The 18,549-nt window shown below is 43.9% G+C and overlaps 1 protein-coding gene across 2 annotated transcripts in view; it reads left to right on the top strand.

Annotated features, from left to right (window-relative positions):
• Positions 1 to 18,152, top strand: part of KDM1B (lysine demethylase 1B) — a 38,282-nt gene extending 20,130 nt beyond the window's left edge. The window contains exons 11-20 of one of the 2 annotated variants that reach the window (XM_068994277.1): positions 482 to 619; positions 1,506 to 1,677; positions 4,388 to 4,515; positions 5,662 to 5,793; positions 6,384 to 6,458; positions 8,545 to 8,661; positions 9,621 to 9,746; positions 10,703 to 10,825; positions 12,791 to 12,943; positions 16,266 to 18,152. In XM_068994277.1, coding sequence (XP_068850378.1) covers positions 482 to 619; positions 1,506 to 1,677; positions 4,388 to 4,515; positions 5,662 to 5,793; positions 6,384 to 6,458; positions 8,545 to 8,661; positions 9,621 to 9,746; positions 10,703 to 10,825; positions 12,791 to 12,943; positions 16,266 to 16,349 — 1,248 coding nt within the window. In that variant the 3' untranslated portion in view covers positions 16,350 to 18,152. The remainder of the gene's footprint in view (positions 1 to 481; positions 620 to 1,505; positions 1,678 to 4,387; positions 4,516 to 5,661; positions 5,794 to 6,383; positions 6,459 to 8,544; positions 8,662 to 9,620; positions 9,747 to 10,702; positions 10,826 to 12,790; positions 12,944 to 16,265) is intronic. The other variant, XM_068994278.1, reaches the window with a different exon arrangement.
• Positions 18,153 to 18,549: the final 397 nt, after the last annotated feature.

Genomic DNA, 18,549 nt, shown 5'->3' with positions numbered 1-18,549 from the left:
TTCTGACTCACTTCACTTAGTATGGTCATCTCTGGGTCCATCCATGCTGCTGCGAATGGCATTATTTTGTTCTTTTTTGTGGCTGAATAGTATTCCTGTGTGTGTGTGTGTGTACATATACACACACCACATCCAGTGTGTGTATGTGTGTGTGTACATATACACGCACTGCATCTTCTTTTTCCATTCATCTGTCGAAGGCCACTTAGGCTGTTTCCACATCTGGGCTATTGTGAATAGTGCTGCTACGGACATGGGGATGCGTGTATCTTTTTGAATTATAATTTTGTCCAGAGAGACGCCCAGGAATGGAATTGCTGGATCCTTGACACACTGCCTTCTTTTTAAAGTTGTTTTTCTAATAATATGATAATATATTAACTAGATGCAAAACTCATCTTACTGTGTCACTTCACCTTTGTACTGCATTTGGGATGACTGTTCCATCTTCTTCAGCTTCTCCGATTGTCTGTCTTTTTAGGTGACTGTCCTGGAGGCCAAAGACAGAATCGGAGGCCGAGTATGGGATGATAAGTCTTTCACAGGCGTTACGGTGGGACGAGGAGCCCAGATTGTCAACGGCTGTGTTAACAACCCAGTAGCACTCATGTGTGAACAAGTGAGTTTCTTTAAGATTTGTACTGTAGGTGAACAAAAGATGGTCTCAGTTTGCTTGTGTGCAGTATTAATATGCCTCTAGATAACATGCAATAAACCCAGAATGATTTGTTCCCCCTCATCCCCTCTGAAAAGTAAATAAGAACAAATACAGTTCTTTCTTTCTCCGAACGTGCAACTGGAAGACTTAATCCCCCCTCCCCCGTCTTGGTCTGTAATTATATTTGTGTGTTAATTTGCAGGCCACTTAATTAGCTTATTGCTGTAGGGTTGCCAGATTAAGCAAACAAAAATACAGAATGCCAATTTAAATTTGACTTTCAGATAAACACCAATAATTTTTTTGATATAAGTATATCCCAGTATCACATGGAATATTTTGTATGCACTATCTGGGACCTATTTATACTTAAAAAAAAAAAGTATTCATTGTTTATCTGAGAATTAATTGGGCTTCCTGCCTCTCGCTGGGCAACCCTACCTGATTTCTTTGAAGACCAAAGCTTTTTGTGAACTATTGATTGACGGTCAGTTCAGCCTCAGCTTCTGTGAGTGTCTGTGCGTTTGTGTGCTCTTTCCCGTGAGACTCCACAGAGGAGAGGGGGTGTCAGAGCAGGGAGGGGCGGTACGCAGCACTAGCGTCTGAAGCATGGATAAATCTTGGTGGAGGGCATGGCCTGGAAGCTGTTGTTGGCACCCTTCCATTCTCCGGTGCCATGCTGGTTTTTCACTGCCTGCCTTTGCGGCCATGCCCTGATCAGCCTGTATTTTTGAGAGATCCTGACTGACCCTTTGCTCCACAAGAGCTCTGTCTGATTGCAGCTTAGAACCTGTACCTATTTTTTCCAGGGAAAACTTTTCATCTTCTTATTCTTATTATTTTGAAGCTTGGCATCAGCATGCATAAGTTTGGAGAAAGATGTGACTTAATTCAGGAAGGTGGAAGAATAACTGACCCCACTATTGACAAGCGCATGGATTTTCATTTTAATGCTCTCTTGGATGTGGTCTCTGAGTGGAGGAAGGATAAGACTCAGCTCCAAGATGTCCCTTTAGGAGGTATGGGGAGAATGGTGTTCTGATTGTTCCATCTGAGTCTCATTCTAACCTAAGCTTGATCAGCGGTAGCATCATTCATCCATGAGCCTGGGTGGACCCAATGAGAATAGTCTTTCGGAGCATCCCTTTTGGACTGGCCATTCCACAAAGGGGAACAAAACTGCCTCAGGGACCTTTAGATATGTGTGTGTGCACACACACACACACACAGCTTACTGCACACCATAGCCAATGTTTTTAAAAAATCACATAAATGTTTAATTTTCAGTTTCCCAGAAGAGCTTGCTTTTAAGAAAGCATGTGATAAGCTCTATGTGAATAACTAGCCACCGTATAACGACTTTTCTAGATAAGAGTTTCGATGTGCCAGGATTTCTTTTCCTTTTTCAGACAGAAGGTTAAGATTTTTTTAATGTATATATATTTTGTTTAAGAATGCAAGACTCTGTATTATAATTTAAGAATTTTAATTCAAAACTTTTAGGCTTTGGTACCAAATGGACCATATTCACCACAACCCTCTAGAAAACCTAACAGTAACAGCTCATTTCCCTGAGGGCACCAGCTGAGATTTTACTGTATTGCTTCTTAAATTGATATTTATTTAACCTATGATTTCATGACTGAATGTATTCATTTGTTATTCTCGGGAGCATAGTGGAGTCGCTTACATTGTAAGCATTTTAACTCAACTGTCAGGGTGTTAATTGGTTTCAACTTTGTGTTTCTGTGTACGGGTTCTGGCATACGCTCCATCTCTGTTTGGGGTAAATTTCTCAGCAGGGATTGTCTGTCTCTTCTTTTAATCCTCTCATCCCACCCCACCCCCCATGACCTCAATTCTTCACCTCTGAGACCGACCCACTTGCTAACCGCCCTTAGTAAAAGTGTTGACAGACAAACCATAACAGAACATTTTTGGAAACATCCTGGGGTTGACTGGGATCATTTAGCCAAATGTGGCAGTGTCCAGACCAAGTGGCAAGTTGTTGAATTTTCTGGAAGACAGCGACTAGGCAGACTTGCAGCATGTTCTCAGAATTTGCTTAGTGTTTGTGTGATAGTTGCTGGGCGGCGTTCTCTTTACAGTTCTTGCAGGATCATCGTCTACAGAAATTAATAATGTTGTTTTGGCTTTACTTAAAACAAGTTATTAAGGGAGGACCAACCATATTTACTCTATAAGTAGTTGTTTTATCATAGTGATATATTTTTTTGAAAAGCTTTAGTAATAATGCCCCCATCTCTACATGAGGTTACATTAGAGCCTGCCTAGTGGTTTCTCAGCTGTCGGAGCTCTCACCTTATTAGATTTAGCTCAAAAGACAAAAGTATAAGTAGTTAGAAGTTAGAGTGAATTTCACAAAGCAAATGGACTAAAGCTTTAAAATGTTATTTACGTAGAAATCACATTAAGGCTTCTCTCAGCCTGCTTCTACTTTAATTTTATGTACTATTTGAGCAATCTTGATGCTTCCCACACCTTTACGAAACCTAAAGAAAAACAGAAACTGCATAGCGGGAGACAAGGATGGCATTGGTATGAGAAGGTACTGAAAGTGGAAAAAAGCCAGAGGTCTAGGAATAAGAGCGCAGCACAGAGATGCCGTGGACATCTCCGTACAGCAGTCTAGCATAAGAATGGAACATATTAATGAGAACCTTCAGTTGTCGAAAAAAAAGTTAACTGGTACCCAGTTCTGTCTCTAGTCAAGCACGTGCAGGGTACCTTATAGAACCTTCGAGTCTGCCGTGTCTCCGTCGGATGGTTGTCATCACTGGGAACATTATAAAGAAGTCATTTTTGCTGAGATATTTGTCAGGCACAACCCTTTTCCCCCTCCACCTCCCCACAAAAGGAATCTAAGATAATCATCGGAATGATAACACCAGGATGTGTATATGTAGTTGAAAGTTCTAATTGAATGAGATAGATAAGTGCTGGGTGTTGATAACCAAGGGAGCGATTCCTGAGGCTGGTAGTGACCAGGTGATGCTAGTCTATAAAGGATGGATGGGACCGAGGTACGGGGGGAGGGCATTCCAAGAAGAAGCATGGTAGTAGCAGATGTTGCCGGGTTGGCATTTACCAGGAAAAGATTGAGTGAGTGGGCAGGTGGGGTTTGCTGTCTTTGGAAAGGCTAAAAAAGTGTTCACACTGTCTGGCTGTGGGTTTTGGAATTTATTACATAGGCAATGGAGAACCAGTAATTAAAGGTGTTGAGCCGGAGAGTTACCTTCGTGAAAGTCCATGGTGGAATATTTGGAATGTTTGCAAGAGACGATAGCCAGTTGTCAGTCTGTGATAAATCTTTTGGTCAAGGAGAACTGTTAAAGAACTTGACTTTAAGGTGGTTCAGTAGGAGCGGAAAGGGAATGGGAATTCTCTGTCTGTTATTATATATACAGACAGGAGGTTACTTTTCCTTTATCTCAAGCAAAGGAAAAAATTGGTTCTCCACTAAGCAAAAATGAAACAGGGTTGAAGACACAGGACCCTCATAGCTTCGTTCCCCATTAAGATAGCTTTTCTTTCCTGAGAGAAACCAATCTTGTCAAGACATTGACCCTTTCCCCTGGGACCACCTGGGAAAGATCTTCCAAAGTTTGAGGCCTTGCGGGTTGAAGGAGGTGGAGCACAAAGGATAAGGAATTGGACCATAATGTCCAAATTTTTTTTTTTTCCTGCTTTGCTCCATTCCCATTGCAGAAAAGATAGAGGAGATCTACAAAGCTTTTATCAAAGAGTCTGGAATCCAGTTCAGTGAGCTGGAAGAGCAGGTGCTTCAGTTCCATCTCAGTAACCTGGAATATGCCTGTGGCAGCAACCTCCATCAGGTGGGCTTTGAACATGCTTGTTTCTCTGGGTGTGTGTTTCCATATTGAAACGTTGAGCCCGTGGTGGTCTGGATAATGGGGATCAATGGGTCTGCTGCTTAAAAGTCCCAGAACCACAGCTTTAGAGTATACAAATCCCATGGTGGTTTTGAAACAAATTCTTTAAAGCAGGAGACGTTTTAAAGAAGCATTATTTCTGCAAAGCATTATTTCTGTGAAGATGCTCATGCTATAAACCTGAATACAGGAAGGCTGTTGTGCTGAGGGGCAGGGGTCACAGGCTTGTGTCTGTCCACTGCCCTCTTCAGGGGGCCCTCAAGGCGTGCCTGTGCAACTGGGAGCTGAAAACACTGCTCTTAAGAAGCCAGAATAGAGCATCTTTGCAATTAGGATCTGTTTGTCTTGCTAAAATAAATTTAAAATTGCCTAGGTCAGGAAAATCCCCTAGAGAAGGAAATGGCTACCCATTCCAGTGTTCTTGCCTGGAGAGTTACATGGAGCCTGACGGGTGACAGTCCAGGGCATTGCAAAGAGTTGAACACGACTGAACAACTAACTTTCACTTTTCAATTCGTGTCACCAGCTCTGATCTTGCAACTTGGATATGCTGCACGTTGAATCATGGTTCTGTGGATGATCCCCAACTTAATTATCCTCTTTGGTAGGGGTGGGGGAGGGACAACAACTGACGTTGCATTCGGTGATTGTTTGCAATTGGAATAACACTTCTCTAAAATCATGCTGCATTTCAGCTTCTATGGAATTTCCATGTCGAAGACATCTAGGTGGCATATTTCTATATGGAGTTGATCAGATGCGGGCCTCCTCTCATAGAATTCTCCTTTTCCAGTGTTGTTGATGTATAATACATCTTTTTGTCAGGGAGTGGTACCCATGGCCAAATCATATATACATTTTGTTCTAAAATAAGCTTTCCTGTGCATTACTGAGAAATTTCCTTCCCCTGGAGCAGTACCCACCTGGCTGTAGCTGCTCGTCCATCACCCCCGCTCCCTTCCTGTTTCACCCTCTGTCCCCCTGCCCTGGGATGGCTTTCCCCACCCTGGGCTCCTCTTCTCGTCCCTTAGGTGCAGCCGCAGCTTTTCCACCATCTCTTGTTTTCCAACCTCTCCTGGTGTTTCCCAGGTGTCTGCTCGCTCCTGGGACCACAATGAATTCTTTGCCCAGTTTGCCGGTGACCACACCCTCCTCACTCCCGGATACTCCGTCATCTTAGAAAAACTGGCTGAGGGACTGGACATCCGGCTCAGGTCTCCGGTGAGTGTCTACGGTGGTAGGTGGCTCAGGTTTGGTGGCGTTTGGAGCATGTGAAGTTTGGGATTTGTAGATAGCAGACAGGCACCTGCTTTGATGTTCAGCCAGTGTCTGCAGGTACTTTTTGATACTATGATCAGTTGCACTATCCTTGTCGATTAGGTCACTGCTGTTGTTGGAAACAATAGTGACTGAGATGCGCTTTTATTAATAATCAAGCACTCGGGTTGCTCACCACCTCCCTGATCCAGTGTGGTTCTTTTCACACTTAAATTTTCCCTTCAAATATACATTTCTATGAAATCATGTTGTATGTGGTTATAATCATAGAGGCAATTACATATATATGTCTGTATTTCACCTTACACGATGTTATAAAGATTTTTGCATATTCTGACATAGTGTTTATAAATTTTAATGACTGAGTGAGAGTTCCCTGGAGGAAGCGATAACTGTTTAGTTCTTCAAATGCCGGGAAGTAGTTCCCCATAGCCTGGGAAATGTAAACTCCCATCCTAAAAGAATTGGAGAGGACCCCGGATCGTGTGGTTCCATCCCTCATTATGTTTTCCATAATTGCTTTTCTTGAGCAGGTACAGAGTATTGACTATTCTGGAGATGAAGTGCAAGTTGCCACTGCCGATGGAACAGTGTGTACAGCACAGAAGGTAAGCGCTGTGCTTCCACTGGGTGCTGCCAGGGGCCTGAGAGTGAGGGAGACCAGGCTTTTCCACCAAGCAGTTTGCCTTTAGCCATCTCCCTGGAACCTTATTTGACCTCTGAAGAATTCTGTATCTCCACTAGTTGTGTGTGGTTGTACAAAGCGGATTTAATTATTTGACCAGCATATAGATTCATGGCAGATGGAATTCTGGGTAGTGCTGCATTAGTTCTGAGAGTTGAACAAGGAAAGAAATTCTTTGGCCAAATAAGTTTGTAAAGTAGGATATATGAGTCTGTGTTTCGGGTTAAATAAGAGCATATTAAAGGCTCTGAGAAGTCCTGCGTTTGAGCAACCTGTTTTCCTTTGTTTAATTCAGTGGTTTCTAAGTGGGCGGTGTCTTTGTTTTTGTACCACAGAACCTTTTTTCAGATCGAGAACACTCTGTGTTTTTATCTTGAAACTGGCAGAAGTACTTTTACATCATTTGAATTTTTTGTAAACAGCTTTAGTAGGCAGACTGTGAAAGGTGCTGTAATGTAATATATGAAATCACATTGAGATTTCTGTAGTGTTAGAAAACAAAGTTTTGAGGGTGGAGGGGGCTTAATAAACCCCATCGATCTATTTAATTATGTCTGAAGTGTTAACCAAAAACTGATGAACTGTCACCAGTTCCTAGACTAGCTGTGTTTTATGCTTTTCAGTTAACTAAAAATATTTCATAGTCCTTGGTATTCACACAGAAATGATGGTTTGCATGTCAAATGGGAAAGATGGGGTAGTGTCTAATTCCGGGGGGGATGGATAATTCCTCATATTGTTCCTGCCATTAACTAGCTAGGTAGTGAGTATTGGTCATATAGACTTTGGACTAGCAGTAGTTCTCAGCCCTGGCTGCACCTCTGAATCACCTGTGGTGCTGGTTTAGTCACTAAGTCATGTCCGACTCTTTGCAACCCCATGGACTGTAACCCACAAGGCTCCTCTGTCCATGGGATTTTCCAGGCAAGAATACTGGAGTGGGTTGCCATTTCCTTCTCTGGGTAGAATCACCTGGGAGGTGCTTAACAAGAAAGGTTACAAAGCCCCACCCTACATAGGTTCTTGCTGAACTGGTCTGGTCATGTTTTTAAAGCTTCCCAAGTGATTCCAACATGTGACCAGAGTTGAAAATTACTTGTCAGTAGCATCCGTATTTGTGATTCCCCAGGTGAGAATCAGGCCAATATCTAATATTCCTCCTAATGGTAAAGAAAAATTTTTAAATACTACCTTATAAAATTGTAGGCTTCTCTTGTGGCTGAAGCTGAAACTCCAATACTTTGGCCACCTCATGCGAAGAATTGACTCATTGGAAAAGCCCCTGATGCTGGGAGGGATTGGGGGCAGGAGGAAAAGGGGACGACAGAGGATGAGACGGCTGGATGCCTTCACCGACTCTATGGACATGAGTTTGGGTGAACTCCGGGAGTTGGTGATAGACAGGGAGGCCTGGCATGCTGCAATTCATGAAGTCGTAAAGAGTCGGACATGACTGAGCGACTGAACTGAACTGAACTGAACCTGTGATAGAGATGGTAGAGAGTCTGCCTGCAATGCAGGAGACCTGGGTTTAATCCCTGGGTTGGGAAGATCCCCTGGAGAAGGGCATGACAACCCACTCCATTATTCTTGTCTGGAGAATCCCATGGACAGAGAAGCCTGGTGGGCTACAGTCCATGGGGTCACATAGACTCAGACCTGACTGAGTGACTGACACTCACAGGCCTTATAAAATTGCAAGTCAGCTCGTGGTTCGGGACAACACGCTCGGTGCGCTAACCCTGCTGCGTCACCCTCTGCCTGACCCTGACCCGGCCCATTTGCTCTTTTTCTTTGTATTCCGGCTTTTAGAGAAATTAGAGTGGAGTTTCAGGCTGTGATTCAAAAAGCCTGCTCTGAAATGATGAAAGCAGATATTTTTAGTAGTCAGCACGCATCACACAGTTTAAATTGGAAGTTACCCCAGCTTATAAGTGAAAGATTTCCAGCCCAACAGAGTACATCGATAAACACTTGACAAAATGTAAACGGTTCATTATTTCCCACAGGTGTTAGTCACTGTGCCACTGGCTTTACTGCAGAAAGGTGCCATTCAGTTTAATCCACCGTTGTCAGACAAGAAGATGAAGGCCATCAACAGCTTAGGAGCAGGCATCATTGAAAAGGTGACTGAATTACTTAAGCCTGGCAACTAGAGAGATGAGTATCAGATGGCAGGGGTCCCCAAACTTCTGGTACTGGGAAATAGGTGATTTTTGAATCCACATCACATTCGAAGACTTCCTTTTCCTTTGAGTAATTGTTCCTGAAGAATACAGAAGGATAGCATCCAAACAAAAAGAGCAGAGCGGACCGAGCTCTGCAAGTTTTGATTCAGGAGAAAGACTTTTCATTATTCATCGTTTGAACTGGGAATATAAATAAGCAATTTTTTTTTCCTTCTGCTTTCCATATCTACCCTTCACTAGTAGCGGTCGTAATAGTAGTTTAGTCGCTAAGTCGTGTCCGACTCTTGCCACCCCCATGGACTATAGCCTACCAGACTCCTCTGTCCATGGGATTCTCCAGGCAAGAATACTGGAGTGGGTTGCCATTTCCTTCTCCAGGAGATCTTCCTGACCCAGGGATCAGATCCGGGTCTCTTGCACTGCAGGCAGATTCTTTACCAGCTGAGCTACCAGGGAACCCCTCTTACCCTTCACTAATTAGCCCCAGTGAGGAGAGTGTTTTACTTCCTTTGCCTTGAGTAACTGCTTTAGCAGAATCTGCCAGTGCTGCAGTAGGTACCAACAGACCTATGAGTAGTAAGACTTTCATCTCCTGGAGATAAGCTTCAAGACTAAGTCTCAGCAGTGCTCTGCATCTTCGGATTAGCCTAGAGGTTGTCAGTGGGTCCCACCATTATCCGTGGGAGGACAGGACTGAATGGCATTAAAAAACAGATGTTCACAGAAAGAACAAAGGATAGAAGAATGGAAAGGGAGTATGTTTGAGTTTTTTGGAACATCTTTTTTTTTTTTTTTAAACATAAGTATTTAAGAGCTATGGGTGGCTTCTTAGAGATTGCCACACTTTTGATTTCCGTGAACTCTTAATAACCACCTTTCTCTTGCTTGCTTTCCAGATTGCCTTGCAATTTCCTTACAGGTTTTGGGACAGTAAAGTTCAAGGGGCTGACTTTTTTGGTCACGTTCCTCCTAGTGCCAGCAAGCGAGGGCTTTTTGCCGTGTTCTATGACATGGATCCCCAGGTAAAGTCATGGGTGTTAGAACATGGTTTGAATTCCCTTGTTAACAGTTTAGAATTTGGTTTGGTAATTACTCCCGTGTCAAGCCCAGGAGCTAATAGACATTGTGGATACTCTGGCTGTCTGTTTGTATGCTGGGGGGACACTTGCAGGGCATGCTTCCCTGTAGGAAAGGAGCCCCTGTGTCTCTCATATTTTCTTAAAGTACTAATGTTGGTCCCTGGGAAATGAATTCTTTGCCATGGAAGTGGAGGAATTCTTCCAGATTCCTCTTAGGGTGAGTTGGTGATAGCACAGTAATGAATGGTACTTGAAATATACTCCCCAAGGGTCCTCTGGGGGGAGAGGGGCAGGTATGATTGGCCCACACGAGGGCGGGTCTGGGATTCACTAGACGTGATTGGTTGGGGGAGGAGGACCAAGGAGAGGACCACCTGGGCTAGAAAGTGATGGTCGTGCTGATGTCCTGCCAAAGCTTTTCCTCCGGCGCATTTGTCCCAAGACAGTTTATCTTCAAAGGTTCCTCATGGGAGCCAAGAGCAGAATGTCCTTATTGTTCAAGAAGGGCTCTTTTCCCCCCCATTATTTTATGTCCAGAGTTCCCTTCTCAATCTCATTCCATTTCTTCTAAAACAAGTTCTTAGAAGGGAAAAGCCAAGAGAACCCAGGGGTTTGATATGTACATGACTTCTGGAGTTTTTCCAGCAGGGAACAATAAAATGCGTAGATGAAGGTGGGTGGCCTGGGCCACAAGACAGTAGGAAATGATGACCTGTGTCCTGTGAGGATGAGGGCCACGTCTGTTGCGTTGGCCAAAAGGTCATTCGGGTTTTTGCATGAGATCGGCTGAAAACACCCGAACGAACTTTTTGGCCAACCCAGTGCTTAGACCTGCGCGTCTGGAGACTCGGGCCCCCAAAGCCCGGCCTGTAAAGTGCTTTTCCCCGTCACGTGTCCAGAAGCAGCACAGCGTGCTGATGTCGGTGATCGCGGGGGAGGCGGTGGCGGCCGTCCGGAGCCTGGAGGACAAGCAGGTGCTGCAGCAGTGCATGGCCACCCTGCGTGAGCTCTTCAAGGAGCAGGTCAGACACACGCCCTTTGAAAAGAGAAAAACACACTTGCCGCTGACTTCCTGTGCTCTTCAGAGTGGTGTGAGCCCCCAAAAATCCGTTCCTACTGAGTACGAAGGGGCTCAGGGCAATGGGCCACAGTCTTCCTCTCTCTTTTAATATCCAAGTGTTAGTTGATTGGCTGTGTCCAACCCTTTGCAACCCCATGGACTGTAGCCCGCTAGGCTCCTCTGTCCATGGAATTCTCCAGGCAAGAATACTGGAATGGGTTGCTGTGCCCTCCTCCAGGGGATCTTCCTGACCCAGGGATTGAACCTGGGTCTCCCACATGGCAGGCAGGTTCTTTACCATCTGTCTGAGTCACCAGGGAAGCCCCAACTTTCCTCTTAAGCATTAGTTTACTCGGGCCACGATGACAGACTGCCCCAGACTGGGTAGTCCAAGCAACAAAAATTCAGTCTCACAATTAAGGAGGCTAGACACCAGATTGAGGGGTTGGGGTCAGGGGTTGCTTCCCCCGTGTCCTCGCGTGGTCTCGCCTCTGTGTTGTCTGTGTTCAAATCCTCTCTTCTCAGAAGGGCACTTGGCATCCTGGATTAAGGCCCACCTGAATGACCTCATCAAAGTCCTTACCATTGACTTACCTCATGGAACTCCTATCTCAAATAGACTTGCCTTCTGAGGTCCTGCGGGTTAGGGTTTCATCATCTGAATTTGAGTAGGGGGACACAGTGAAGCTTATAATAGTACCCCATTCCTCCTCTTACACTCTCTTCCTTTTTTTCCTTCACATCATGCACATCCCCTTTCTCTCCTCAAGAGGGAAAAGACTCAGCATTTTCCAGAGATCCTGTATTTGGGTATCCTGTTCCCAAACCCTCGCAAGCTTTGACAGCAGTTTTCCATTCAAAGGGACCTTGTCCAGAATTTTCTTGCACCACCACCCGCCCCGCTACTGCTAGTCTCTTTCCCTTTTCTCCAAGAAGCTCAAGATACTATTTGCCAGTTTACTAAATCTCACCGTCTCTGGAGAGTTATAAATGGCACGATGTATGTCTTTTCCCAATAAAGGAGCAGAAGTAGAAAGAAGAGAAATGACATAATGTACATTAGAAAGAGGGGGGCCCTCGGGGTATTGCTTATTTCACATGGTGCAGTTCTCTCTCACAGTAGTCCCTCACCTGGGACTTGGTCTCAAAATTTGTTTCCAAATCAATTATTTGGAACTTAGCACACAGTTTGTACAGAAATCTGTTTCACGGTGGCGCTTGGCAGTGGTCAGCCTTACAGAATTATCTGAAACTTAAAGAGTGACACATGACCGGTGTAGCTGTTCTGTGGAGAAGCCTGTTGAGAATTCCAGTCAGGGGTCCTCAGACCCTGCCCGTCCCTCTCCTCCTCTGGTCCAGCGCATTCCAGGTGATGAGAAGGGGAACGTGGGTGTGTGTCAGTCACTCAGTCATGTCTGACTCTTAGCGACCCCATGGACTGTAGCCCTCCAGGCTCCTCTGTCCATGGAATTCTCCAGGCAAGAGTACTGGAGTGGGCTGCCATGCCCTCCTTCAGGGGATCTTCCCAACCCAGGGATCGAACCTGGGTCTCCTGCATTGGCAGGCAGATTCTTTACTGTCTGAGCCGCCAGGGAAGCCCCAGGGAAGAGGAATGCCTGGACTCTTAGCCTTTGGTGATGACCTCTGGTAGGTGGGGAGATTGTCTCTGGCAGAAGGACAAGGTGTTGAAGTGAGGAGCCATGTGGGTGTTGGGGAGAGTCAGAAAGATGGGGGAGCGACAGAGGAAGAGACACAGATACAGAGGCTTGGGCAGAGCAACAGGCGGGCAGGAGGGCCATACTGGGAACTGCTGTCCCAGGATGCCACGGGGATTAACTCACTTTCCGGATGGAGGGAGGGCTGTAATCTTAGAACGGTTGGGTTGCACCCAGTCCAAGTCCCTTCCGATCCCTTCTGCTTGACACAGGAGGTCCCAGATCCCACCAAGTACTTTGTCACCCGCTGGAGCACGGACCCCTGGATCCAGATGGCGTACAGCTTCGTGAAGACGGGGGGCAGCGGTGAGGCCTATGACATCCTTGCTGAGGAAATACAAGGAACCGTCTTTTTTGCTGGCGAGGTGGGTTTCATCACTCCAACCCCGATTACTTTCATTTGGATCACTTGCTTTTAGTTGAAGTGGTCTGTGTTCAGAGTTTAAAAGCAACATCAAATACCGTCAAAAGTCTTATGGCAACGAACGGCAGGTACCCTGACAATATCCTCCTCAAATTCCCTGAGCAGCCATTTTTAACTCTTTTTGCTGTTTTCTTCTGGAGTTTACTTCATGCCTTAAGATTTTTACTTTCTTGTCTTTGGATTTAAGAAGTTAAGACATCACCTCCAGACTTCCTGTCAGGTTAAAGACTTAGCCTGTTTCATCTCTTCCCTCTCTGTTTACTTCACAATTTAATTTTAAATTAGTGTCAGTGCTTATATGATGTGGTTGCTTACTACTGAGCTAGGAAGGCGACCACTGATTCTTTTCTTACACAGCTGTTTCCTCTTCAATCATAGTAGCCTCTTCTTTCATTAGCTTAACTCTTTTTATGCTGCTGCTGCTAAGTCGCTTCAGTCATGTCTGACTGTGTGACCCCATGGACAGCAGCCCATCAGGCTCCTCTTGTCTGTGGAATTCTCCAGGCAAGAATACTGGAGTGGGTTGCCATTTCCTTCTCCATAACTCTTTTTATACTGCTTCTTAAACCTCCCCACTTTTTTCTATTGTTGTTGAGCCATGCCTAGGAATCTTAATTCCCCAACCAGGGATCCAGCTCATGCCCCCTGCAATGGAAACACAGAGTTGCAGAATCCTAACCACTGGACCCCTCACGCGAAGAGTTGACTCACTGGAAAAGACTCTGATGCTGGGAGGGATTGGGGGCAGGAGGAGAAGGGGACGACAGAGGATGAGATGGCTGGATGGCATCACCGACTCAATGGACTTGAGTCTGAGTGAGCTCCAGGAGCTGGTGATGGACAGGGAGGCCTGGCGTGCTGCGATTCATGGGGTCGCAAAGAGTCGGACACGACTGAGCGACTGAACTGAACCGAACCACTGGACCACCAGGGAAGTCACAAGCCTCCCCACTTGGTGGACAGCCTGTAGGTTCCATTCCTTGAAACCCCCTTTCCTGACATCTTCTCTTTGCTCTAGTTTATCTTGGGGACTCCTGCAGATGTATCCTCCCAGGATTCCTCCTTACCACTTTTCAGGGTTGGGGTTCATACTTCTTAGATCTCTCTTTTCAGTACTTATTGTTGAATTAGTTTGCTTTTGCTATTCCCCACCACCCCTTCCCCACCCCCAACATCCATCCAGTTCATCAAAATAAGAGTAAATTCTCAGCACTCTTTTCATCTGTGTTCATACCCTAATACCATTTAGGTTATACAGTTCTCCTCGATTCATCTAAGTGTTTTTAATATTTTCTTTTCAGGGTTTTTGAATTATTACAAAAGAATATCATTTTAAAACCAGCTGACTTTGATTTCCTCTTTGGGCTATAAAGCGCCAACTTTGTAGGAACAGAACATAATGGTTGCATTCCAGGCCACAACTGTCAGCTACTTCCAAAAGATGGCCCTAATAGGGCCAAAGGGCCACGAACGGGCTTTAGAAGTTTTGACTTTTCTTTGCTGCTTTGATACAATTGCTACCTCAGTTGAGTTGCTTAGTCGTGTCCGACTCTTTGCAACCCCATGGCCTGCAGCATGCCTGCCTTCCTTGTCCATCACCAACTCCCAGAGTTTACTCAAACTCATGTCCATTGAGTCGGTCCATCCAAGCGTCTCATCCTCTGTTGTCCCCTTCTCCTCCTGCCTTCAATCTTTCCCAGCATCAGGGTCTTTTCCAATGAGTCAGTTCTTCACATCAGGAGGCCAAAGTATTGGAGTTTCAGCTTCGGCATCAGTCCTTTCAATGAATATGCAGGACTGACTTCCTTCAGGATGGACTGGTTGGATCTCCTTGCAGTCCAAGGGACTCTTAAGAGTCTTCTCCAGTTGCTACCTCAGCTTCTTATAAAAGGGCTTCCCCAGTGGTTCAGTGGTAAAGGATTTGCCTGCAGTGCAGGACACCTGAGTTCAATTTCTGGGTCAGAAAGATCCCCTGGAGGAGGGCATGGCACCCCACTCCATTACTCTTGCCTGGAGAATCCCATGGACAGAGGAGCCTGGCAGGCTACAGTCCATAGAGTCGAAGAGTCTGACACGACTGAAGCGACGAAGTACTTCTTATAAAACCCATTTCTTTTGAGGTTTCTATTACTCTGCTACTCTTTTCCCGAGTAACGGTGTCCCCCTGACCTCCTGATCATCCTCCCACTTATTAAAGTCTTTGGCACCAGGATGTTTTTCCATTTCATGCCAGCTACCAGTTTGGGTAACATGTAACCTAAATTCACATGGAACTTCGTGTTTCTTATATTCCCTTTTCTATGACCCGCCGCTGCCGCTCAGTCGCTTCAGTTGTGTCCGACTCTGTGCGACCCCAGAGATGGCAGCCCACCAAGCTCCCCCGTCCCTGGGATTCTCCAGGCAAGAACACTGGAGTGGGTTGTCATTTCCTCCTCCAATACATGAGAGTGAAAAGTGAAAGTGGAGTCGGACATGACTGAGCGACCCCATGGACTGCAGCCTACCAGGCTCCTCCGTCCATGGGATTTTCCAGGCAAGAATACTGGAGTGGGGTGCCATTGCCTTCTCCATTTCTATGACCTACTTGACAACATTTTAGCTACTCTTCTCCCATAATACATCCCAGATTTTGTCTTGGTTGCATCTGTGCTCGTCACTTCAGTCACGTCCGACTCTTCGTGACCTCATGGACTATATATGCCAGGCTTCTCTGTCCATGGAATTTTCCAGGCAAGAATACCTAACAATGACAGAGAATACCTAACAGTTGTAAATGCAGGCCTAACTTTCCTGTCCTGGTTTGCTTATTCTCTTCCCACTATACCCTCCTTGCAGGTGAGGTTCTCTGTTGATAGTCCTCACCTTTTCTTTCCCTTCTGTGTTTGTTACACCTCTTCTTGTTAGTAGCCATCCAGCAAAACTCCAGCCAAGGATGAACTGATTCACTTCCTGTGATTGTCTGATGGGAGGGGGCTGTGTCTTACTCAGTATTCTTAACTCCAGTACCTGGCATACCTAATACCTTCATGAATGTCACACAGTACTTCACAGGAGTGCTGACTGTGTAGAATGAATTTGGTGAAACATGGTGAGCTAAGCCAGAAATGTTCAGGTGCTGTGATGGGTGAGTCGAGTGTTCCTGTGAGTACACAGGAGGGGCAACATTTTAGGAGGATGGGAGAAAAGTTTAAGTTCGTATTATATTTTGATAGTCATCTAAATTTCTTATACATGATCTCGAATTATAATTTTTTTTTTAACAGGCAACAAATAGGCATTTCCCACAGACTGTTACAGGGGCATATTTGAGTGGTGTTCGAGAAGCAAGCAAGATTGCAGCATTTTAAATCGAATTTGTCTGGACGCAGCTTTCTTCTGTATCCCAAATGGAAAGGTTTGAAAAACATGTTAGACCTCACTTTGATAAAATCAAACAATCCTCTCTAGGTAGCAAAACTTGATTGTTCTAAGGTGGTATGATAATATAAACCAGTTTTTACCATTCTGAAAGCATGGGTCACAAGAATCCTTTTTAAGCACTTATATTTAATAGCATTTTCCATTGGTCTGACTAGTGCTAAATGTTCCAATTTCAGAGTAAGGCAGAATATAACCTTCAGTTAAGACCTTGGATATGATTCTTCCATGGTTAAGAGATTCTCTATAAATCTGACTTTTTTTTTGGCTGACCAATTTTCACACATTGAAAAACCAAGTCAAGCAGGAATCATTAAAAAAAAACAAAGCCATGTACTTCTGTGACAATTTATCAGTATCTTTGCCAATGAGCCTTAAGATTTTTATATAGTTCTAATATTGACTTTTACTTAAATTTAGATAGAAATCTTCCCTTTTTGGATACAGTACAAACTCTTCCAAGGTAAATAAAACCTGTATTTTTTATTATATGTATTTCCTCCCATTAGGTGTTCAAAAGAAATTTAAATTCAGGTATCTTTTATAATAAAACATATTAGATCTGTGCACTCATTGGCAAAATTTTCAATTCAACAGTACAGGTTGTGGTATCATTGAGAATGGAGAAGAGATTGTGTGGTCTTCATACTTTAGACTCAGAATATGGCTATTTTTCTTAGAGCCATGTTTGTGCAGATGGCACATTTTAAATAGCCTTAACTTTGGCAACCACTAGCATAAGGGTCTTGTCAGAATAATTTAATAAAAGTCTCTCCCTACTGCCTCTTTTTAAAATAACTGATTAAGTCTCTAGGAATATTTTTTATAGAATTATGTTTTCAGTATTCCATAGGCAGGTCCACTGGAAAACTGCAGAAAAATGTGAAATATCCTGGGATACATATTACACATTTTATAAGCCATATCTTAAAAGCCTGAGAACATAGTAAATATTTTCTTTTTCCTTCTTTCACTCATGACAAATAAACACTGATTTCAGGGTCTTCAGGATGCCCATCTTGCCAAGAAACGTCAGTTTACAGGTTAGAAATATGGGTAACTTAAGTGCTTTTGTTTTAAAAAGTCTTTGAAGAATTCTTTCAGTACGTTGGTCAGCTTAAAAAAGGACTCAAAATGACTTTGAAACCACTTTTCAAAATATTAGGTATTTTTAAAATTTAAAGTCAGGTTGTAAGTAGAAATTGTATTTTATGCAAAGAATATATGGTGAACTTTAGAAAGAGCTTAGACACACCTCCCTCCCCAGAAGTATGATACAACTGAAAGAAAGAAAAAAGCAGTAAATTGGTTTCAAAGTTAACAGGAAAAGGTTGATATTTAGGGTTATCTAATGAAAGTTATTGGTACTGATTGGGAAGTATTCTGCTTCAAGTGTTTCCTGTATTACAGTGTTCAAATAGCATGTGTCAAGTGATAAATGCAAAAACTTTAAGTTGAAATGGTTCACAGTCCATCATTACTTTGGTTTCTGGGCACTTAAATTTGTATAGTGCTATAAGCAAACAAGGGGCGAGACCTACCTAAATAAAGTACGGTAAATGTGTATTTTAAAAAAACCCCTCATTTCCTGTCTCAAGTGACATCACCTAACATTTTGTTCTTTAAGGAGCCACGGTACTTTTTTTTCTTATTTGAGTATGTTTTTCACTGCTGCCTGAAGATTTTAATAGCAGTGAATATGTATGTGTTTTAACTGCCGACTGTGAACAACTGATTGTGTAAACTGCTTAATAAAACGTGTTTTCCAAATACACTGTGCACTGTAGTGATGAATACACACTCTTCAGCAGAAACACCCTCACCGGTCTTTCACACACACCAGCTCAATCCCTTCAACCTCCAAACCTCTTTAGACTGTGCAGGTCATAGGCATTACTGTGTATGCTTTTCAAGTGAATGATCACAGATAAGTTAACTCTGATCAACTTAGTTTTGTGAGAGCACAAGCTCCCCCACCCCGATTTCTTTGTAATGTATTTTTTCAAAGTAAAAGCGATCAATTAACCAGCAATGAGCACTCCAAATTATATGGGCTACAAGGCTAATAAATCCATTAAAAAAAAAAAAATCTCTACTCTGAAAGACATGTTAAGATATCAAATGTAAAGA

This window comes from Capricornis sumatraensis, chromosome 22, assembly GCF_032405125.1.
Source record: "Capricornis sumatraensis isolate serow.1 chromosome 22, serow.2, whole genome shotgun sequence".
NCBI classification, from domain to species: domain Eukaryota; kingdom Metazoa; phylum Chordata; class Mammalia; order Artiodactyla; family Bovidae; genus Capricornis; species Capricornis sumatraensis.
Note: the sequence above shows the minus strand (reverse complement) of the source record. Positions and strands in the feature narration are given on the sequence as shown.